This window comes from Meleagris gallopavo, chromosome 4, assembly GCF_905368555.1.
Source record: "Meleagris gallopavo chromosome 4, MGAL_WU_HG_1.1, whole genome shotgun sequence".
NCBI lineage: Eukaryota > Metazoa > Chordata > Aves > Galliformes > Phasianidae > Meleagris > Meleagris gallopavo.
The window spans coordinates 50,049,330-50,073,841 of NC_139407.1; the positions used below are offsets into that span (position 1 = coordinate 50,049,330).

Here is a 24,512-nt window from a genome sequence, read left to right on the forward strand (position 1 = left end):
AGCAGCAGGCTGCGTTGATGTAATTAATGTGGCTTTGTGTTCTGCTTCCTGTTCCCCAATCAGCCAGTCTGGCAATTGGTCCAGAGGCTCTGTGGGATGCTGTGTGATGATGAGAGGTGTGATGTTTTTTCCAGCCAAGGGCTGTAATTCGTTGCCACGGGGTCATAAAGAAGTTCAAAGGCGGACAAAATGACAGCAGTCAGCAACAGCAGCTCAGTTCCTACAACACAGGAGTAATTGCAGCCCATTATTACAATTGACTCTCACTTCTCTCCCCTGAAGGAACTGAGCAGCTGCCAATTTACTGGGCTGCAAGAAAACTGATGAGCCAGGAGATAGGGGTCATAACAAAAGTTGAGAAACTGATCAAGGCAAAATTCATTAGACCTCTGAGTAGCCATAAAAGAAGCAAAGGAGACAGTGCTGACTGGTCATCAGTGGTGCCCAAGCGGGAGCTGGATTCTGATTTCCAGGTTGGTTTGTTTCGGCTTGCACTTCTTTTCTTAAAAAGGAGAAGCAAGGGAATTTCAAGCATCTTATCTTGCTTAAAATGAATAAACTACACAGAGGAAATACCTGACATTTTTGTGACTTATCTAGAAAGGGCTTATTTCACACTGAATAGACACATCAGCTGTTTCTCTGAGTGTTTTCTGTGTGCTTTGTAAATGTGTATTAGGATTTTACAGATTTCTCATTTTTCTTTTACAACTGAAAACATGTGACACATGACTTGGTTAGTCTTCTTGTTGTTATTCCGTGACAGTATGCAGTATGTAAAACTTAGAAGTCTGGTTTGAGGGTGATCTTAGGTCTTTGCGCTTGCATATGGTCCATGTGTACAATTAGTATTTTAAATGTGAAACTTTAATGTTGTTCTCAATAAGAGATGGTAGTATAGGAGTAGAAGAGTTACATCTACACAAAGCTGTATTTCAGAGGCTTTATTTCTTCAGCCTTCTCTCACTGATGAAATATGGAATATCAAATATATATTTCTTGACATAACAGGTATTTTACAGGGAGAAGTACAAATACAGGTTAATAGAATATGCTGTAGGTACAAAAGCAGACGATGTCTCATTGCTGTTGTGCATGATTCTGTGGTGCTGGAAGTTCAGATCTTTTAATTCCACACTTCTTTCATCTGCAGACCCAAATTTCATTCTCCTACACTGCATGCAGATGTGTTTTGATATAAATCTGAAGAGGTCCGTACAGATTTTGATCAAGTTGATTAACTTTTCCATTTACTTACTTTAGAAGGACAAAGATCCATTTTCAGTATTTGCAGGGCAGTTTAAGGAAAGCTGTTGCCTGTAGGATCTCAACACGGATACCTGGAGTGAAGCTTTGTGAATGTCATTTGAAAATTTGCCATTAATTGACAGAGTTTCTTTTCAGTCCAGTATTCTGTTTCGTTCCTGAATTTGTCCTAGTTTGTTAAATTGGTATGGTCTTGCTGGGAAAATGTACCTCCTCCTGGCTTTAGTTTGTTTGCAGATTGCAGCTGCCCATCCTTCCTAGCACAGACTGATTTTTTTTTTTTTTTTTAAACTTTGTTCTCAAAATTCATTGTCACATTACAAACCTCCCCACCACTATACACAACTGATATAAAATTTTGCCACTGGGTCTCTGAATATTGTGGAACAGAGCAATTTTATCTTTCTTATTCTAGATTTTTTTCACCACTTATGTTCTTTTATAGTGTTATCTTGATCATGCATTTGCAGTTTTGATGCAATTTCTGTATGATAAGACGCACCTTTAGTTACGAGGCACAGCTTTTTCTGAGCTGTGCTTCCCTGTGTACAAAGTGGTTCAGTTTACTGTGTCTAGGTCAGGATGCTGCTGTTAGATCAGCCTGTGAATCAGTGCTGACGATTTCAGTTACCATTAACAAATTTCCACTGTAGTTGCTGCTCTTTATTAATGTCTGATTTATAAGTAATAAGTAAAGAATGTAGTAACATATGTATATCCCAATATATGTGTATTTTCTAATTACAGCATTATTTTGAAGACTGTTTAAATAGAACACTGATAAAGTGAACTTTGAAAACTTACAGAATATGAAAGTGAAGCTTGTATTTTCTGCATTACTCAGAGTATACTAATGGTTTCAGACTAACTGTTTAAGTACTGATTAACCCCCCATTCCATCAGTCTGAGAATGTGCACTGAAACAGAGTTAATATTGCTCTTGGCAAGTTTTGCTTTTTCAGTCTATTTTAAAATTCAGATGAGCAAGATTTATCTATTCCTTGTATAAAAAAATGGATGGGAACGGGAGACCTGAGAAGTGAAAGGAGTATAGGAGACAGGTGGAATCATTACGCTACAGGGGAGCCACATGGCTGTAGCTTATTCTGAATCCTGCAAGACATTCTCGTGCAGTTCACCGTGTGTCAAGGAGAAGCTCAGTGACACACAAAAAAAAGATAAATGTAGAAGTGGTAAATGGAGACAGTTTGTTAACCCTAGAAGATATACGATCTTTTTTCTACCAGTTAGTTGTCTGTAGTACAGAATGTGTGTGTTGCTGGAAAGGAATGTGTTGTGGTTTTTGTTTTTTGTTCTAAATTTAGTTTGCTATTATGGGGTTGCTCAGTGTTTATCTGTACCAGTTGCATTCTTCAGTTGGATATTAGCCTGTACCACTCATTAACAGAAAATGATTTCATTGCTATCTTAAATATACTTGTTTTTTTATATTCCATTCTAGCTCATAATTTTTGAATTATGTAAGACTGATTCTTAAATCTTTAGACTGTTAGGTTTGATTCAGAAGGACTATGAATTCCAGACATAGTACTGAAATGTGAGTACAATACAGATATTTTAGTGTTGGACCTTTGTTTTTTTTGTCCTCATAATGAAATTCATTCTTGAATGAAGGATGGATTTACTAAGAGTTCAGTAAACTCTAAATGTTTTATCCTATGGCTATTTCAGTATATAAGTAATGAAAAGGAGATCACTTATTTGCAAACTGCATTGACTTGTGAAACTTCTTATTTTCACATATAACTTTCATACTAACAGTGTGTTGTTATTTTTTACTTGTCATGATTGCAATGATTCCAAAATGCCTAGGTAAATAGTAGCTATATCTATCTCCATTCATTTCTTTCTTTACAAAAAAATCAAATGCTTCCTAGGCAGTCATAGATATAAATATGAACATATTTATGTATTTCTTTTGTTGAATTAAATGTAAGAAAAATGTCTTGCTGAAAGAGAAAATGGTGAAATGGACTGACGTTTAGGAAAGATTCTTGGATATCAAAAACTACCATGCAGCACTGCTGCTGTAACAGCATCAGCCCTCTCTTGGTCTGGGTGTGGCAGAACGTATGGTGAAATTGATGGTGCTTTTGTCCCTTTGTTGTTTTAGAGTAAATCATAGAAGTGGAAAGAATTCACAAGTCCTAATCTGGTCCCCTCAGGTTTCTGATTGGCAACAGTGGGAAGCTGCTGCTTTAAACTGTTTTCTGGAAAATGTCTGTACCTCCATAGGCATGTTCTTGAAAGTACATGTACGCACATACTCAAAATACTTTTCTTCTGCTAATAAATGCTTATTTACATTTTTTTGTAAGTAGAAAAATTGCCTTTCTTTTTTCTCCGAGATATCAAAAGTATCTGAACTTCAAATTTAAAGTAAGTCTAAACTTGAATGGGTTTTAATATTTCCATTCCTCTGGGATGAATGTTTTTTAAACAGATGAGAATTTCTACTATCTGGACAAAAGTTTTTGTGTGGACGTATGCTTTGCTTAGTTTATTTTTTTGTCTTAAATCAAAGATCATAATGTTGCTTGTTAAAGGGCAACTTTTCACTTCATGGCTGTGTGGGTAGCAGTTGCTTAAAATCTCCCTAGCAAGAAAGAGTCCTGTTAGCTCAATCCGGAGCTCTCCATATTTTATTGAAATGCTTCTAAATAAGGCTTTTTCTGCATGTGTTTTCCTGCAATTTGCATCAGTTCACAGGTCCATTCAATTTGGTAGGATCAGAAATCTGAGCTGGCAGTTTTATTAACATTAGCAGGGAAATCCAGCAGTGATCCAGCTATGATAAAATGAGGTATATTTGGAATTCATGGGGATTCACAGGGATATACCTACAAACTTTTTTCCTTTACAATATGAAAATGCCCTTCACAGTTGATCTGATTTAGACAGTGCTTTAAAAAGATTTGAAACTTTCTTTATAATTGTCCATAAATATTTTTTGAATTCTGTAAACTGGAGATAAACTTCATGAAGGAAAATAAAAAAGGCTGTGAAAAACTTCAAGTCTGTTAGGAAAATCGCAGTTCAATCAGGAAATGTTACTACTTCTGCTAATATTTATTAAAGCAGAAATTATGCATTATTTTTACTCATGGTCTGTGATGTCAGAGTTACCTTTTATTTTACAAAAATAAGAGTCCACTTTATTTATTTAAAAAGTGAATGGTTTTATTTGTACAGGGATGACTTAACACCTTTCTATTTGCTCTTAGTCAATAAAAAACTTACGATTGATTAGTGCTATTTTTTACTATTCAATATCATACAAGTTTATCTCCACAGGTAAATTTAGAGGAAAACAGGAACCCCATTATTCAGGGTTTTTTCTTGGTTCACTGGGCAGATTTTTGCTGGAAGGGGTATAATACCAGTTTTCTCTATTGTCCAATGACAACTGTACAGAAGTCTATAAAGAGAGTAATCAATTTTTCACTGTTCCAACTTTTAAAACATCACAGAAATATTCACAGTCTGTCCTTTCTTTAGAAGCTCAAACACTTTGTTAGCAGTTGTCTGGACTATGAATACATAACAAGAGCTTTGGTGGATATAAAGCTTCACAATAGAATTATAAAGATGTGAATTCAGAAAACCATAACTGTACATGATTCTTCTAAAACATACAGACCTTTGTGGTCTCCAGAGAACAGTCTTGATAAATCTTCCAAGAAGGTTTTCTATTGTGAATCACTTTTAAAGAAGAGTCCAGATGGCTACTTAAAATTTTATTAGTAATAAAGATGTTTAAAAATGTCCTTGTGTCAACAGGCAGTGCTCTGGGGAAGTGTTTAAAACTGTGTGAGATTTTTGAGATGGTGGGTACGGGGATACCTGTTTCAGCTAAACAAACAAAAGATATCAGAGACAGGTGGTTAAGCTATAAAAGTGAAGAAAATTGAGCCTTTTCCAAGTAATAATAGGCTTTGCTTATGTTAAACTGGAATCCCCGTGGGGTGAAAAATGTGTGAAGCAAGTAGCGAGAAATGAAGTTTGAAATGGGATGGGTTTTCCTATGTTAGGAATTGTGTATCATAAGGAACATGGTTGTCTCTGCTAAAGGAAACACAAGGAGATTGTGCTGTTGTAAGTGGCTACTGGAATAAGGCTAAAAGGGAGAGCCTTGAAGAGAGGCTCTTGCTTATGACAGGCTTTTAATTTTATTTATGCACTTGTTTAGCTGCAGTATCTTTGTCAGCTTGTGAAATTTCTAGAAGCAGCAGAAGAAAAGCTGAGAACACATGAGATGCTGATTCTTCAACAAACTTCACATTGAGGAGGAGCTTTGCTGGAAGGGACTTGGTGTAATTGGTCACACTGAGGCTTTGTCAGCTTTTATGTGGAGAACAGGGCTGACAGCAAAGAAAGCTGTTGTCTGTCAACGTATTTGGTAAGTTAGCAAGACAGTTTTTTGTGGGCAGTGTTAATCTGCTAGTTTTTGATGCTTGGTTTCTGTTCTGTGTGCCTCAGATGTGAGGCTCTGCCCCTTCCCTAGTACACTGAATGGCAAGCCAAAGCAAGCATGTAAATTCAGTCACACTTTCTACATCTCAGCTCAACTCTGAACTGTAGTATAGTTGAATTTGGTTCTTTCTGTATTTTTCCTAAGAGGTAATGCAAGTGACTGTGGTACCTTTAAGTCACAAACTCTGCCTTCCAGTAATAACTTTCAATTGCTTTGTGTCAAAATATACACTTTACTTAAAATTCAATTGCATACGTTGATGCAACAGCTCACAGAAATGGTTTCAGAAGTGACAAAGAAGTTATTGGTCTGTCACTAAATTGCATACATACAGATTATTTGTAGTGGCAAGGCATGGATGCAGGATGGATTTTATTTTTTTTTCCCATATTTCTCTTTCAGTGTGTTTCAGCACTGGTGAGAAACTTGTGAATGTTTGGAATTACAGTTTTTGCTTTCCTCTTAATTCTCGTCATCTTATCTCATTTTTGAGGACTAAGATTTTGGAGCTTTTGACTTATGTATACTTCTTTATTGGTAGCTGTTGAATTTGAACATCTCTTTGTTGGTTGTATCATATTATTTCACTGTGAGCTCATTGTGAGCCTTTCCTTAAAGAAGCAGAGAGGAAAGGTGAGGAGAAACTTAGAGTCTGCATCCACTACTCTGGCTTGCATTCTTTAAATTTGTATAGATTTGAGATTATTGGTAAATGCTATTATGTTGAATTTGATTGAAGTCAAGCACGTATCTAGAGGAAAAAGTTATTCAGGATTAGATAAGGAGATGTGCTTCCGTGATTGTATAAATGTCATTGGGGATTTCTGAGCTAAAAACCTGTGAAAATTTTAACACAGTCTGTGTGTAGTAACATTACCATGATTACAGATTTGTGCACCCACTCTAAAAGTGAGAAAACTGGGCTTGTTTCTAAAGCCTTACTTCATCCAGTTACATCTATATAATTATTGTGCAATGGATACCATAACATACTCTTTTCTTACATGAGATTACCACCTCAGTTGTAGATTGTTTACTTAACCATTTGATCATTTCATTTCATGAAGTAACTCTGCTTTTTTATTGCATACTGTTGAAAAGTGTCTTAAAGGAATCTTTCATCAGTAATGGTGATGTGATTAGTAATTATTTTTCTTGGCTATTTGAAGAACAATGATAATTTATTTTTCATCAGTTCCTTGTAGGAAATGGAACATGATTGTCTTCCATATGAACATAGTTCTGAGAAACAGAGTAAATGATTCAAGTACTCATATATTTTTCATTCTCTTTTTTTTTTTTTCCTGAAACAGAATAGTTTTATGTATTGTATTCATAGGTCTCAGCTGAAGCTCCAGTTGCTTGGCAGTTCTGCAAATCAAACCCTAGAGCATAAAATCAGGTAGTAAAAAATAAAAAATGTACAGTGAAATGATTGAATGCTAAGACTTTTGATTTACAGCGAGTAGAAATAGGCAAAGATAAGAGCTAACTCTCCAGGATAGTATTCAATCACATTAATTATGTGACTGTCCTTTTTTTTTTTTTTTTTTTTTTTGTAGTCTGTATGGGAAGGGGGGTTCCATCTTCACATGTCCTAGATCCATCCCATACATCAATCAAGGCACAGGCTGATAATGCATAATCAAGTGATTTAATATTGTATTGATACTGTAAAACTCAGATATTTAGCTGCAAAAGTGAGAATTCTGAATAACTTTTGTAATAAGTAGATAAGCATGTGTAACTTGAATAAAAAGTTACATCTAGGAGTAACTAGCTACCTCAACGTGTTATTCAGGAAGAAGTTTTTGAAAGTAATCTCTCAATTTTTTCTACTTATGTATTGGATTAAGTCATAGAGCCATCTCAAAATAGATATAGTATATTTCTTTATAATGTAATTAAAATGCGGACTGTACTCCAGTAGCATATCCAGCATACTTCACTGCAAACAAACCTACAGTGCATGAGATTGACTAGAGCTATCCTGAGGTGTCCTTTCTCGCTCTTGCTATTTGCTTTCTTCTTGTTTTTTATCCTCTCAAATTACTGATGTCAGGTCATTAATACAAAATGATTCAGGCTCTGATTGCAAAAACGTTTTCAAATTGTTCTATTATGGGGATTTGTATGTTAAGAACATTTATGTTAAGAACATAAAATTGATATCATAATAGATGAGTAAAAAGCTACAGATTAACATGCACAGACAACTTGATTTTTAACATCATCTTGCTCATCAGGACTCGAGTTGGCAAACTTCAAGTTCTTTTAACATTTTTTTATTTGCGTAATTATATACTGTATGCTTTGTTGAGGTTTTAATTTCAGACCTCATTAAGAAGACCTTAAGAGTACATCTGTATTTACTCATGGCAGTTTTGATTCTAGCCCATGATGTTTAAATATCATCTAAAATTTATGTCTAAAGACTTTTTCCTGTGTCAAAGGACGTAAGTTTCTAAAGATTTGAGAAGCCGGATGACAGGTAAATGGGGTGGCTAAGTATGGTTTAAAAGTAGAGGAGATCAATATAAACCCATAGAGAGAAGCATTAATATCAAAGCAATTTCTGCTCTACCGGTCACTGATTCTCAGGTTCTGATAATTATTTATATCTTAATTTTCTTATTAAAATGGAAACTTTTTTTTCTCACCTGGTGGAGAAATTAGCCTTCCTTACAAGCTAGAAAGGCTGAACTCTGTACTTCCAATTAAGGGAGAGAGGGAAGAAAGCTGATTGCTTTATCTGAAGAATTCTAGTTACTGGCTTTTAATCTCTGTGGAATAATTTGACTGTTTGAAGGGAATCAAGTGCCATGGGTCTAAAATGAAGTATAAGTCTAAATCATGTTAAATTATTAGAGGACTTCTCAGGTCTTTTAGAAATAAATCTTAGTTTAATCGTCATAAACTTTCTGTAGCTTCCTCAAAGCAAACCTGAAGACCTCTTGCAAATACCAAGAATAGGTTCAAGGAAACATACAGGGTCATGTTCTGAAATTCCTATCAAAGTCACTGTGATTAAATGTCAAAATCTGTGTATGAAGAGTAGGATTAGGGTTTCAGATATGGGTGTGCCTTTAAGAAAATGGGTAGTAGGATGGTAGAAAATATTGTTTAAAAAAGATATGCCTAAATAAACACATATATGTGTAAACATGAAGTATATTTTTCTTGTAGCATTATATTGCATTCCCTACCGTTGTTGGTGTCATAGACATATGTGTGTGCATACTCCATCTTCTCATGCAGGGTTATGTACAATCCCATGATCTAACAGCCAAAGACAACAACAACAAAAAAACAGGGACCTTGATCTCACTGAAAGAAAATTGCTGTACACTGAGGACATTCAGCTGATGCAGCAGTTTCCAGAAGTGGGGTATTCTCAGCATACGCCATTACTATTTCTGAACTAAAGAGTTCTGTACCTCAGAATGTATTACATACGCACACACATATACACACATTCTCATTAAATCATGGCAGCAATTTTCCTTTTGTTCTGTTGCTGCTATACTTTTAATCCTCTAGCAAAAACCTGAGATGAAAATATAGTCTGTTATTTCTGATGTAAAAATAATATAGTTAACCTTTAAAATACAACTTGGAGTTATTTCTAAGAACTTTTATGTGACAAGAAAGGGTAAACTTGTAATGATGCTGATTCTTGATTTGTAGTTTTCTTTTGTTTGCTTGTTTTGTTTTGTGATGTTTTACCATAGAAGGTGTTTATTTTATTCAACTATGTACACTGTGGAAAAGTTAGATTCGTATGAGTCTGAGCACTCAAAGATAAGATATAATTGCTGAAAAGTAAAAGGCAAGGAACACCAGCAACTCTAGATCTTCTATGTTTGGATAAATTTAAATTTGACTTTTAGATAACTTTTAGAAGCATGCCAGACCAAGTTTTACTTCTGCAAAAGTGACTGGAAGGGAACACAAAGGATCACATTTTATACTTTCTGGGAAGAAGAGGAGTGATTTTGTAGAGAAGGCCTGTTCTTTGAGAGCCAGAAGAGTAACCCCCTGATCCCACTTTTGTATAGGAATTTCATAAGATGCCTAGGCCTGTCTTTTTAAAGCAACATACCAGAAGTTGTAAGTGTTCAGCAACTCTGAAAATTAACTATACTTTAGATGTAGTTGTCTAATTTTATTCTAAATGTGGCTAAGCTTTCATGATGCTCGATGTATATTTGTGCCTATAAAATAGAACTGGTGATATAGTAGAAAAATAGATTAATTTTGAAACTTCTTGAATCTCATCCAGAATGGAACCAAAGAAATGTTAATAAAGCCTCCTAATAAAATTTTCTATGAAAAGTGTAGATTTTGATAATAGAAAGCTGTTTAGCTGACTGCCATGCAGTTTATATATGCACTTTAAATGTATCCTAAAAAATTAGGTTATATATTTTTGTAGTTTAGGTACAGCTAGGTTTTCATAGATTTTGTGTATTTCAGACAAGGATGATAACGACATGTTGTAATCATTCCTCCTTCAGAAAGGAACAACAGGTTATCAGAAAGCCAGTACTTTCCACATTCTTGGCTACATTCCCTGTTAATATTTTCAGCCTGCAGTTTGTGCTGTTTAGTGGATACATCTGATGTATGATTATTTCTAAAAAGAAATTTTTATAGAAACTCTTCTATTTTTTTCCATCTCTGTTCAAATGTGTTGAGATGTATCTTAAATGTCTGTATCTGTTCTATGTATATTTTAAAAAGAAAAGTTTTCTTTGTATTTTTTGAATCATAAACTTTTCTTTGTTTGTCAGAAAGTCTTACACAGTTGAACCTTTCTGGAACAATGAGCTTTCAGTGTGTAGGAGTGAAACAATTCGTATTCCAAAAAGATGCAGTTTAGTCTTGCTGCCAGTACATTTTGTATAGTGCTTGAATGGCCCTATTGTCCTCCTGTGCACTCAAAATGAATGAATTTATCTTTCGAAGTGGAGCAGTTCTTTCTTCCCTATACCAATTCCCACTTCTGTGTCTGAAGGAGAGAACAAGACTGCGCTCTTGAAAGCATATAATTCTGAACCGTGAAAATTAGATTCTAGTGTACCTGTCACTCACCAAGCCTGGTTTAAGCCAAGTGGACGGTTACCAAAAAAGAGTTTGTTTGGACCATTACAGAAATAACTTCACTTTAATGTACAGATGAAATTGGTTAATTTTCCACCACCTTTCAGTGCTGAAAATCAAACTCCTCACTTCTAATTTCTTAACCTTTCTGACATTCCTCATGCTGCAATTCAGTTCTTACACAGTCGCTGAATTTAAAACATGGGAATAGTTATTTTCAATTGGATTGTTGACTTACTTGGGAGGGTTTTTGAGGTTTTTTGGGGGGAGAGTTGGTGTGCCTCCTAAGAGATTTTGAACTCAGTGTATTTAATTTGTGTGCTTGTTATGTTCTGCATACTTGGGTTCAAGTACAACAGACTTTGATGTCTGAGTAGTGGCAGTAATTACAGTGAATGTGTGTGAGTTCTAATGTCTGCAGAATGTTTTCTCTTTGCTCATAAGGTGCTGCTGGGTGCAGCTGACTGAGTGAAGGCAACCAGTGGGCTGCCCAACTGCCAGAAGGACTGAGATGGCAGTGGCAGCTGGGGTGTTGAGCAGAATATGTTGCTCCTGCTCCTCTCATGTCCCCAAAACTGGCTAAATATGGTAGTTCTTATTTCAGTCATTTTTTCGTTATTCTTTTCTGTCTTCAGTGAACTAATCTGGACGTAAGAGTATATTAAGTTACTATAAATCGTATTTCCTGGCAGTCATTCAGCACTTATTTAATAAAGAATGTGTTGTGATGATATTAATGTACAAGTATAGTCTCATTACCTGGACTTTTTAAGGCCAATTACAGACATAATTGAAACCTGCATCCAATTTACATCTCAGAAGCACAAGCCACTTAATTCTAGGAAGGTTATTTTTTTCATTCTGCGTTGTTTGGTTAATTAAAGATGCTGCTATACCTTTTTTTTTTTTTTTTAACCTTATTTCATGTTTTTGTTTTTCTCACTGGTCTTGTCCACTGTTGAGTTCGTGCTCTAAATGCCCAGCCCTTTCCCATAGAACCAGTCTTTGAGGATAAATTAGAGACTCTGTAGGCTCTACAGAGTCTCCGTTCTCTTCTAAAGCAGATATGTCAGCATCAAAACTATTGTTTTAAAGAAAAACTGCAAGAGAAAGGAATGGAAGAGTAGGGAGAAGAATAAAAATGTTTGTTGCAGGATATAAGATTAAAGGAGAAGTAGAAATATCTAAGAAATAATTATGTGAAGAGTGGCTAATCCTGAGTACTTATTGAAAAGTTATTCCTTTTTATAAATTTTTACGCTGAAATGCATGAACTCTTATTTGCATCTATATCTTCTGTTAGATTTAGTTTTACCAGTCATAGCTAAAAATGATATTTTTTTATTTGCTCATCCTCGAAATAGTTTATGAAGTGAAAAGAGTTTTTTTGAATTGTCCTCTCTAAGTGAGCTGTAAGTAGTTCTGTTAAAAAATCATGAAAAGAAAATTGCTGGTGATGCCAGCTTGGGTAAATTTTTACATTTTTACTAGAAAAACAGCTTCTTCACAGGCAGGTATCCCTGCTGAAGCTATTCCTCTCCAGTACTTTGGTGTTTTTTTTGTTTGTTTGTTTTGTTTTGTTTTGTTTTGTTTTTTTTAGATCACGCTCAGCTACATGTTATGTGAGAAGTAACAGGGTGAGCATGTTGCAGATGGTAAGGGCTTGAGTGAGATAGTTTCTGGTTTTGTTTCTGATGCAGTTAATGTATCCAAGAATTACACTAATATTCCTAGAAACCACAGAATTGTGGAGGTTGGAAGGGGAATTCTGGAGATCCATTCCCACCGTCTTCCCCGAACAGGTCCACTTGAGTCCTTTGAGGTTGCCCAGAATCCAAGTCCTGGCTCCTCCTCAAGATCTCCAAACGGGGACCTCTCAATGTCTCTGGGCAGCCCATGCCAGTGCTTAGCCACTCATGCAGTAGAGAAGTGCTACACAATGGTCAGAAGGAAACTCCTGTGTGTGTCACGGTGCAATAGATGACTACTATTGGATGACCATGTAAATTAGTTTCAGAAGGAAATAGCAATGATTTCCAAAGTAGATCAGATATATATCAATATAGTTCAAAAATGTGTCCATTTAAAAGAGTGATTTCCTGACTGTGTTAATGCAAGATTGATTTTTAAGTATGTTGTTTCACGGTGGAAAAAGTGATTGGTTTAAGCTAAACATGCTTAGTATTTCTAAGAATTAGACTACTAGTAAATCCTAGTGCATTTGAGTGGTTGTATAGAACTTTTTTCAAAGACATGCTTGAGATGCTTAGTTTATATAATATAATAAATCATAAGCATTAGCAATGAAGATTTAAGAGAAAGTTGTAATTGTTTTTCTTAAAATCAGTCTATTTAAAAGCAGCCAAAACTGCTGTCAATGAAAAAGACTTAGTTTTTAAAAAATTCTCACCACTAAAGCATGATTTAAAGTAGGTTATTCCATTTCCATCAGCAATTTCATGTACTCATTTAACATTTTTTCATTATTAATAGTTACAGTGCATTTCTATCAAGCAAACAATATAATTTTGGCAATTACAAGGATAATGTTTGAACATAATTTTGTATAGATTTATTTATCCTCTAATGAATTAGGAGGTCTGCATGTTGTGGCCAAAATTTGTATCACTGCTCTTGGATGTTTGGACCGTGCTGGTTTAATTATTCTGTACATGTTTGCTATTGAATAATAACCACTCAAACTTTTATTACCTTTTCCGTAGGACTTTAAGACAGGATTTGGTATCACCTTAATCCCTATGAATGTGGCAAATGTAAAACAAGTAGATCGGACTGCAAAACAATCTTTTGAAATAATTACTCCTTACAAAAGCTTCAGGTGAGATCTTCAATATTGATAATAGTAATATTTTATATTAAGTTATACAACTAATATTATTAATATTATTCAAGTGCAAAATATAAGTAATATGCTGGAAAATGTTGCTTCATATGGTACTAACATAACCCAGTTTAGTGAAAAGATAACATTTTTATTAAGAATGCTCACTTTTTTCTTTCCACCAAATAACAGAGGAATTTTCTTTCCACTATTTAACTTTGTGGTTCATCTGTTATCTCCCTAACTAGACATCCAGTGTCCACAAACGCATATTTTTGTCACCATCTTTTTCATTTTATGCAAAGGCAGGAGAGAAAGAAACTTACTTTGAAAACTTTCCTTCATCTTTATGATAAACTACAGTAGTGAAATCCTCCTGCATTCATTTAATATTAGGGATTTTATTTTTAAAGGAAATAGAGTATGTGCTATCCCTTGTAAAAATCCTTCATTGAAGTCTGTACAAAACTTTCCTTTTGCTGATGCTGTGACTCATAATGATTTTTTTTAAGAAAATAAAAGGATATGCTAATAAAACTTTTTTTTCTTAAATGTGTGGTTTTTCTTTAGTAATGCAGGAGAAGAAGAAATTGCTTTGTTCTCTGTGTGTATGTTCTCAAGTGTTAATCTTGAGAAGGGTCGCTGAAATGCAAGCAATGTTATTTGATTCTCAGTGGCCTAGAGAACAAGTAAATTAGTCTTGATCAATGATTTGAGTCTGTGGCTAGTTGGTAGATAAGTAGATCTTTGACTTTCTCTAAGCCATAACCATATCTATTATTATTTCTGTTTTCCAAAAGGATCACTTTAAAAGGAAGGTAACTTTTGTCTGTTAGGTAACATGTCTGCTTTTACTCTTTAGTAACTCATTAAGTTTATTGAGGTTGTTCTATGCTTTTTTGAAAAAATCAGACTACATTTGGTATGTGTTGACCTTTTTTTAAAAAAAACATGTTGAAAGTAACTCAGGAACATAACAAATGTTATAAAAGCTGTGTAGCTCATGCTAGCAGTGCTTTTATTGATAACAAAACAAAGACTGAATGAATTTTCACTGGTGAAAATGAAAAATAATTTTATATGTGTGTAGTGGATTATTTTTTGACAGAGATTTCAGACAAATGTAATAAATAAGAGACTGCAGATTCTGTTTAATTGGGCTTTAAAATAAAGATCAATAATGCAGAAAAGTCAATTGTTTCAGCTTTACAGCAGAATCGGAAAAAGAGAAACAAGACTGGATTGAAGCACTGCAGGAATCGATAGCAGAAACTCTGTCTGATTATGAAGTAGCTGAGAAGATTTGGTTCAATGAATCCAACAGGAGCTGTGCTGACTGTAAAGCTCCCAATCCTGATTGGGCATCCATCAATCTCTGTGTTGTCATTTGTAAGAAGTGTGCAGGTAGAGTAATTAATGAGAGGCTGTGTGGGTTTTACAAAATGTCATATTTGCATATCTGTTTATGTCCTTGAATTGGCTTTTTTTATTTTTGAAGTGCCATTCCATTGGAAGTTTTGACAAAAAATGAATATAACTTTTTTTAATACCAAGTATCCTTATTCTAAAATACTTTCATGTGTAAATGACAGTCTGTATGATGATTGCTTTCCCACAGATGAATAATCCTCCACAATTAATGGAAATCAAGACACAGTAGCACTTCTTGGGAAATGATTTGTTTTAGCATTGATGCATTCCGAAAGATAACAATTTGCAGTGTATAAATTTGGAGTATTTATTACATCAGGTCATATTTTTACTGCCAACAGGGACAGCGTTTTCAGATAGTATGAAAAATCTGGTTCCGTCATGTTTTCTATTCAAGTACGTGCATAAGCATTAGAGGCAGTGAAATGCTTTATAACTCTAGGTCTTGTTTCCAAAACAAACTCTTCCAAAATATTCTATGTGAAAGAGCCTTTGTTTATTAATTATTATCAAATATACAAAATTTGTATTTCAAAGTTATAACCTGAAGAGGACTATTTCTATGCCACGTGCAATCCACATCCTTCTCTCTTTTTCCCTCTCACCCCCTTCTCCTTTTTCTGTGTGCTTTTGTGCTTTTCAATTTAAAATACATATATTGTTAGAAAATGATAAATAGATCTGCTTTCATTAAATATATATATATGTATTTTTTAGCTCAGGAGAAGAGTTAACTCAGTTTAAGTGCTTTAGTTAAGTAAAAATGCTGTTGGATTTTTAGGACAGCACCGATCTCTAGGACCAAGAGATTCAAAGGTCAGGAGTTTAAAAATGGATGCCAGCATTTGGAGCAACGAACTAATTGAGGTATGTTGACTTATTCTAACTCTTTCTTATGTTTTGAAAGGAACCATGTGAATAACAGTTTTTCACTTTACTTACAAGAAGTTTTAAAGCATACTTGCTAAAATATGCCTCTGTTATTGTAAATCAAATGTTTCTGGGAGTACTGTATCTCTTGTGTCATTTGAAATATTTTATTTTAAGAACTGTCTGTATCAAGCACCTAGGTTTGGGGATGAGGAATAGTAACAGGAATGTTTCTGGAGAGTTGTCATGATGCACAATATTAGGGAAGAAGGGAAACTCACTACCAAGTTAGGTGTTTGGACTGTTTAGAAGTGATGCTTCTAAAGCGAGTTGAGTTATTGGTATTTTCTTTTTAAAAAAGTGCTAGTCTTCTCTAACATTCTACTGGCATTTTCTAATATTTATTGAAGCACTGTAACTGGTTAGCTTTGTGAATTGTAGTACCTATTGCTGGAAAATTATGACATGGGCTTTATTACTAATTTATAGATTGACATAGTAACTGGGAAAGGCTTCCATTTAATCTTATGCAGGCAATTTGCTCTTTTTCAATTTTTTTTCCTTCATTTATAGCACCTGAAAACTATTTAGAGTCATTCATGATATTTGTTTTCTCTTTAACTTCACTCAGCTCTTTATCATCATTGGGAATAAGAGAGCAAACACTTTTTGGGCAGGAAATCTTCCTCCAGATGAAGAGCTGCACATGGATGCCCCTGCAGAAAAAAGGATTGCATTCATTACACAAAAATACAAAGAGAGAAAATTCAGGAAAGCACCTTTTCCCTACAAAACCAAAGAACAATTGAATAAGGTAACATCAGAATGAATAAGCTCTTACCATAAGTTTTGTACTGAATTTTATGTGTGTGCATTTTAGTCATCCTGTTAACCTGCTGAGGAAACAAATTCAAAACCCTGAGGGTCAAGCTTCACAGAGCTGAATAACTCCTAGGGAATAACTAGGCAAGCCTTTGCAGGAGTCCTTCTGTCACTTATAACTTTTCCAGTTTGTTTGTTGAAGATTATGGTACTTATGTTGTACCTGTAATAAATACTCCAGAGTGATCAATAAATATACATCTCTATTTCTTTTCCAAATGTGCACTTCAGTGATGAAAATTCCCACTACAGTTCTTTAGATTCCTTCTTAACGTTTTTTAATGTATTATGTCTGACATCTATCATTCCAATATGTTAGATGGTTCGGTGTTATCAGCAGGAGCTCATGCATCTTTCATAGTGGCTTGTAGTTAATTGGAAATGAAATAATTAATGAAATGATGAAAAATGTGAGTTCTGATGTTTCTTTTTGCACAAATAACACAAGTAAATTCCCTACAGTTATAAAGTGGAAAATGCTAATTATCACTTGTGCATAGCTTTTTGTCCATTTGACTGACTTGTACTGTCTACTGATCTCAGTCATGACTGCTTAAGGTTTTTGACTACGGGGGAGTTTAAAAATGCACGTGTTTTACAGAGCTAATTCATTCAATTACATACTAGTGAAATTGTCTTAGAATATACAGAGACTGTGGGGAGGCGATATCATTTGAAAGTTATTCTTTGAACTAGTGAAAGTGGTGAGGCACTAAAACACGTTACCTAGTGTAGTGATTGATACCCTATCCATGGAGACTTTCAAGGCAAGGCTGGATCAGGCCCCGAGCAAGCTGATTTTAACTGTGTTCCTGTTCATTGCAGGGGAGTTGGACTAGATGGCCTTCAGAGGTCCCTTCCAACTCTAAGGATTCTATGACACTATGAACTAGAGATGTCTCACATTTAAAAAAAAAAAAAAAAAAAAAAAAAAGTATTGTGGTAAAAACCTGTTTGTGGAGTTATTATATATAAGAAGTCAAAGCAAAGGTATTTAAAATACTGCCACCTTTGAAAAGCATCTAGTCAAAATATATAACCATCTCTCTGTATATTTTGAATTCAGGTTTTCTGTATTTCATGGTAATCAGGAAATATTTTTAGCCTTTATGGGGAACTATTTGTCTTCAAAAAATAAAACATTTGGATTGATTATTATTATTAACTTATTAATTGCATTTATTCAAGACTTTCACACTGTAACTCCTGACTACAGGAAGTAGAAATATCTCTTTGTGGTTCACAAGCTTGTTTTTTTTTCTTAAGTCTTTTTTGGTGTGTGTCTATTTCATTATTTAACTACTGGGAAATGTAATGATGGAATTTTCTATAGAGAAATGAAATTACCATGTAAGAAGTAGTCACCACAAGTAATTACAGAACTTCTACTGAACTGTTTGCCATATTACTTTTTGCCTACTAAGTACTATGTGTTTATTAGAGTATTGGAATTTTAGAACATTTTTATTTTGAGTGAGGTCTGTCTTTAATAATTTCAGAAAAGTTCATCCATTAGCAAAGTAATTGAAATAAATTTTAAATTGTAGAAATTTTTATTGAGTAGGTTGCTGTAATTGCAAAAGTACTGCTGGTTTTAAGGTTTTGGAACATCTCAGAAGGAAAAAAAAAGATTTAAGTTTTTCTGTCTTCATGCATAGGAAAAAGAACTTTATGTTCTAGGATATGATGAAATCTTTAAATCTTGAAGATCAGCAAGTATAAAGATACCTTAAGGAATGATAGCTTTACTGACTGTGACCTTGACTTTGAAAAACTACCCATGATTTCAGCCTGCTTTCTCCTAATAGCGTTCAAGGATTAAATCTAGTCTCTTTGGTTGAACTTTTGAGGTGTGTGGAATAAGTAGTTTTCCTTAGTAGTTTAGTGCGTGAAGAAAAATGAGGAGAGAGAGAGGATTTTTCATATAAACAAATAATTGTTCCCACAGTTGTATTAATTCATATTAGCATGCCCTAGGGAAACAAGTGCCAGCAAAAGTTTACAAGACTTGGGGTGGTGTTTTTCTTCTTTGTTGCTGTTCTTTTTGTAGATTTAGACCATAATTCATGATTTCTGCTGATTCCCAATGTTTATGAAAGTAGAAAATGAGGACGATCTATATTAAATGTGAAAGAATTTGTACCTAAATAACAAGTATTTGTTGCCTATAACTTTCTATTTTTAAACATACTACTTATTTTCCTTCTGCATGGTAAGGCCCTGTGTGCTGCTGTAGTTAAGCAAGATGTGCTAGAAACTCTGATGCTGCTGTTCAGTGGGGCTGATGTAATGTGTGCTACTGGTGATCCTGTTTACAGTACTCCATACTTATTAGCTAAGAAAGCTGGACAAAGACTGCAAATGGAATTTCTCTACCATAATAAGTTCTCAGGTAAGATATTTTCTCCCTGAGCAAACAGGGAAAAAATTAGAAAAAGAATGGTGTCGAGTTGAACAATAATGGTGTAGGGGAGGAGGCAACATGATGTGAATTGTATTTTAGCAGACTGCATATGTAAATTGTGTATGTTACTTACATTTTACTTGGACATCAACTTCAGTTCTTCAAAAGATGATAGTCTACAGTGATTTATACCCTAATATGCTTATAATACAGCAGAAAAACATCATCTGTTTTGTATTATTAAGCTTTAACAAGAAGAACAGGTACATAGAATAATAAAAAAAAGTATCAGGCTTTTTTTTTCTTACAAGTTATTTACATTGATGTCTGCCTTTACTGTGCACAGTCCTACAACTCTCCTCTTTAGCCTGTAGTAGAATCTATCCTAGAAAACTACCCTTTTTCAGGTCATAACTGCAGTTATAGCATGGAGCACGCAATAAACATTGACCTTGGATGTCACCAGATCTGATCTCAATAACTTTTTCCAGGCACTTGAAATATTCTTAAAATATAGTTCTAGTGAATAAGTTTTTGGTACCCATACAATCAATTTTTGGTATGGATGTGCCTGGACTTCCCTTTTTAAAAGATTTTCCAGTACCTTCCAGTAGTCTGGGGCTGAATGTTCAAACACGGATTTGTACCAAAAAAAATTAGTTATGCTAATCCAGCAGGAACTTTGGACATACTTTCCATTGTCTCATGAAACTGCGAAGTAGCACTTGATAGGCTGAACTAAAATTCTTTTTTAGTGGATGTTTAGTAGATGAAAAAGGCAGAGAAGTTTAGCAGAAAATAGACTGTGTTGTGTTCCAGCTTCTTCTCAGATATCAGAGGGTATTGAGAAAGCTGAACTTAGATTCTGAGCTATGCCCAATTTGGTGCTGTATGTCTGGTTGCATTCAATGCATGAACTTCCACAATTATGTATTCACAAGCAGCTCACTGCCCAATTAGCCTTGTCACTTTTAAACGGGTTCTCACAATCAGTCTTGAGGAGTTTGACCATGCCCAGTGAGAACTCCTATGGCTAGGTTATTGAATAGTGCAGTTCATCAAAACAACAGATTCTTTTGGATTGCCAGAGATAAAATTATTTTGTGCAAAGTGTGTGAGATTAACCACAAGAATAGAAATAATACAGCCAGCCACAAATGCATTAAACCATGGAAAAGCTCTATAAAGATTTCCAAGTTTCCTGAGGGAAACACTTGGGATAACAGAGTGTGAGAATCTTATCCAATAGGCATCCCTACAAGGAAGTAGGAAGAGAGGCTCAATCTGCTGAGTGAGAAACCTAGAATCCAGTGGTGTCCTCCTGACTTGTCTGTGATGATAGTTTCCCCCAAATTCCTCCTCTCTTAAGCCATTTTTATACTGCATGACATGTTTTTGACGGAAAGGTGGAAAACTGATAGCTCAAGACTGGCTTGGGAAAACAAGATCATAGAATCATAGAATGGTCTGGGTTGAAAAGGACCTCAATGATCATCTAGTTTCAACCCCATGGTGTGTGTGTGTGGGGGGGTCTAGTGGCTGGTTGCCAACAACTAGACCAGGCTGCCCAGAGCGACATCCAGCCTGGTCTTGAATGCTTCCAGGGACGGGGCATCTACAATCCTCCTTGGGCAACCTGTTTCAGTGCGTCACCACTGTCTGGTGAAAAACTGTCTCCTAATATTCAACCTAAATCTCCCCTGTCTCAGTTTAAAACCATTTCTCCTTATCCTATCCACCCTTGTAAACAGTCGTTGCCCCTCCTGTTTATATGCTCCCTTCAAATGTTAGAAGGCCATAATGAGGTCTCCCTGGAGCCTTCTCTTCTGCAAGCTAAACAAGCCCAGTTCACTCAACTTTTCCTTATAGGAGAGGTGCTCCAGCCCCCGATCATCTTAGTGGTCCTCGTCTGGACTTGTTCCAAGACCTATGCATCTTTCTTGTATTGAGGGCTCCAGGCCTGGATGCAGTACTCCACAAGCCCGAGTGGAGGGGGGCAATCACCTCCCTCTCCCTGCTGGCCACTCATCTTTTAATGCAGTTGAGGATGTAGTTGGCCTCCCAGGCTGCAAGTGCACACTGCTGGCTCATGTCCAGCTTCTTGTTCACCAGGACTCCCAAGTCCTTTACTGTAGGGCTGCTCTGAAAGAGATCTTCCCCCAGTTTGTATGAATACCTGGGATTGTCCTGGCCCAAACACAACAACACTTAGCCTTGTTGAATCTCATTAGGTTCACAAAACCCCACTTCTCCAGCCTGTCCAAGTTCCTCTGGATGGCTTCTCTTCCCTCCAGTGTATTGACTGCACCGCTCAACTTGATGTTGTCTGCAAACTTGTTGAGGGTGCACTTGATTCCGTTGTCTATATCGCTGATAAAGATGCTGAAGAGCATTGGTCCCAAGACCAGAGCTTGGGGGGCACCAGTTGTGACCAGCATCTGCCTAAACATAGAACCATTGATCACCACCCTTTGGCTGTGACCAGCCAACCAGTTCTTAATCCACCGAACAAGACCATCTTTCAAATCCTTACCTCTCCAATTTAGAGAAAGGATGTAGTGAAGGACCATGTCAGAAGCTGTGCAGGTAGATGACATCCATTGTCCTCCTGTCCACTGATGCCGTCAGTCTGTGATAGAAGGAACACCAGACAAGATCTGCCCTTGGTGGAGCCTTGCTGACTGTCTTGGATCACCTCTTCATCTTGCATGTGCTTTAACATGGTAAAGAGGAGAACTGCTCCACGATCTTCCCAGGCACAGTTGTGAAGATAGTTAATCAGTTTGAATAGTATCCCCATTCCTGCAGGATGATTGCAGGGGTTGGCCATGGTACCTCCACACCACTCCACACTCCATGTTGTTTCTTTTTTAGGATACCAGGATTTCCTATTTGTTAACAATTGGGTTTTTGGATCTTATATTTCTTAGGGAACTATCATAGAATGGATTATCTACCACAGTCTACCCTGGCGGCTTGCCTCCTCTCAAGAGGAGAACCTTTCAATAAATTATCTCTAGTAAAGTAAATATTCTACCTAATCCACCCTGAAACTTTTGTCACTTAAGAATCACGATATTTAGCAGAAACTAGAAGGTCACATGCAGCCTTGTTATTAGGGGCTCTCAGGCAGCTCACTGTTTATGGGTTAAGATGATTGGTTGATAGTTATTAATAGTATTATACAGAACAGTGTTATCAGACCTGAATAAGATCTTAGGTGTAAAAGCCATACTAGAGGAGGAGATTGAAGGTAGGAAGGAGCATACTTTCACAGTGAGAAATCTTGGAAGAACTTGGAGCTTCCCAGAGCAAATGAGGTACCTTGAGCCTGAATTTTGTCAGAAATGCCAGGCATTTTTTTTCCTAGGTCATTGAGCTCAATCACTATTCACCTTGCAAACATGCAGGTATGGTGGGTTTTGGGATGGTTGTTGTTGTTGTTTTTTCTGTATGTGTGGTTGTTTTGTTGTTTTTTTTTTTTTTTCCCTAGTTAAGCCGTGGAATTGCCCTAAGACTATAGAAAGAAGTTTGCTTCTTTTGACTTTGTCTTATCTACTTGCAATCTTTTAGCCAAGGTAGTATTGCTGTGTGCTGGAGCTGGTGTTTGTTCCTCCTCTTCAGAGAAAGGATGTTATAGTAGAATCCCAGTGATTCTCTGAATCTGTTTGTGGTGAACTTCTAGACAAGCCCAGAAGAGAAACAGTTCCCTCCTGTTCAAGTATGTTACAATAAGGTGTGAAATCTATCATGGTATGCTAGAAAACCATATTCAGGTTATGTTGACAAGCAGTGGTAGACAATGGCAATGTGGTAACTGAAGTAAACTATTTTTGATGAATATGTAATAGTTTTCCTTTCATTATAAAAATAGAAAAATTACAATATGCATCTGTTCTGAAGTAAGGAGCTTATGGAGCAACTGTGTATCTGTAGTTATGCAGGTGCATGCAGAAGCAGTTATAACTGATAGTAGAGGAAGTTCTATATTTTGTTTACTCCTTTGTCTTTTAATAGATTTCCCAAACTTTGATACCAGTTTTGAAAGCGGCTTCTCTGAAGATTCTTCGCATTCCACTTTTCTATGTGAATTTCTATACAAAGTTTCTTCTAATTCAACCAAGCTTCTTACAGAGAAGAAATTAAAAGAAGGTATTTCACTTGTACTTTATGTATTTGAATAATACATGAATATGCACAATATAGATTAATTTGGTACTTTTCAACATCTTGCATTACTTTAAAAAAGATAAAATGTCTTTGACGTAGCATATACTCTTTTGATTTCACGGACTTCTGTGAGATAAAGAAAATGTCTTTGTTCAGTGATTGACAGAGGAAATTAAACTAGTGAATAATTATTTAACAACAATTATTGATAAATAAATATTTACAAATACTTCTCACTTTAATTATACCTAGGAGGATGCTGCTAGCTGACAAAAGTATTTTCCATTTGAAATTATAATATTCCTGAAATAATCTCAAAAGCATTCCTAAATTTTCAGTATGTTCAAATGAATGACTGGGATATAGCTCAAGCTTGCAAATTTCAAAAAGGATCCCAAGTGGAAATGTGCAAATATTAAATAATAATAAATAAAATATAACATATTAAGCTTTGTGGCTTGGAAATTTGTGCTTTAGCATAGTAGATATCATCAACAATCATATTCTTATAAGACTATTATTAAGAGAGACAGAGTGACAGGTAATTTTTTCCCTTTTTAAATTAATTTTTTCCCTTTTTAAATTAATTTTTTCCCTTTTTAAATTAATTTTTTCCCTTTTTAAATTAATTTTTTCCCTTTTTAAATTATTTTTTTTCCCTTTTTAAATTATTTTTTTCCCTTTTTAAATTAATTTCCCCCTTTTTAAATTAATTTCCCCCTTTTTAAATTAATTTCCCCCTTTTTAAATTAATTTCCCCCTTTTTAAATTAAATTTAAATTAAATTTATTTTTCTTGCATCTAAATAAACAGATTGTCTGTTTTTAAAATATGGTTCCTGATTTAAACTTATTCCTAAGAAAATCTTGATTAAAGTTTCTGTGTGCCAATATCCATATTCTGATGGTTTTATGTTTTTATGATCCTTAGTGGTGATTAGACTCACACACAACTCCTACTTAGATACTTCAAAAGTGTATTTACCTGTTACTGTTGGTCCTAATAGTCAAAAGTATTGGCTGGTCATCAGAACTAATTCTCAGCCAAGG

The 24,512-nt window shown here is 35.3% G+C and overlaps 1 protein-coding gene across 4 annotated transcripts in view; it reads left to right on the plus strand.

The window, feature by feature from the left end:
* Positions 1 to 24,512, plus strand: part of ARAP2 (ArfGAP with RhoGAP domain, ankyrin repeat and PH domain 2) — a 119,836-nt gene that overhangs the window by 39,101 nt on the left and 56,223 nt on the right. For all 4 annotated transcript variants that reach the window (XM_010710307.4, XM_010710306.4, XM_010710308.4 and 1 more), the window contains exons 10-15: positions 13,588 to 13,703; positions 14,911 to 15,110; positions 15,919 to 16,004; positions 16,639 to 16,821; positions 19,107 to 19,281; positions 23,311 to 23,445. In XM_010710307.4, the coding sequence (XP_010708609.1) occupies positions 13,588 to 13,703; positions 14,911 to 15,110; positions 15,919 to 16,004; positions 16,639 to 16,821; positions 19,107 to 19,281; positions 23,311 to 23,445 (895 nt within the window). The remainder of the gene's footprint in view (positions 1 to 13,587; positions 13,704 to 14,910; positions 15,111 to 15,918; positions 16,005 to 16,638; positions 16,822 to 19,106; positions 19,282 to 23,310; positions 23,446 to 24,512) is intronic.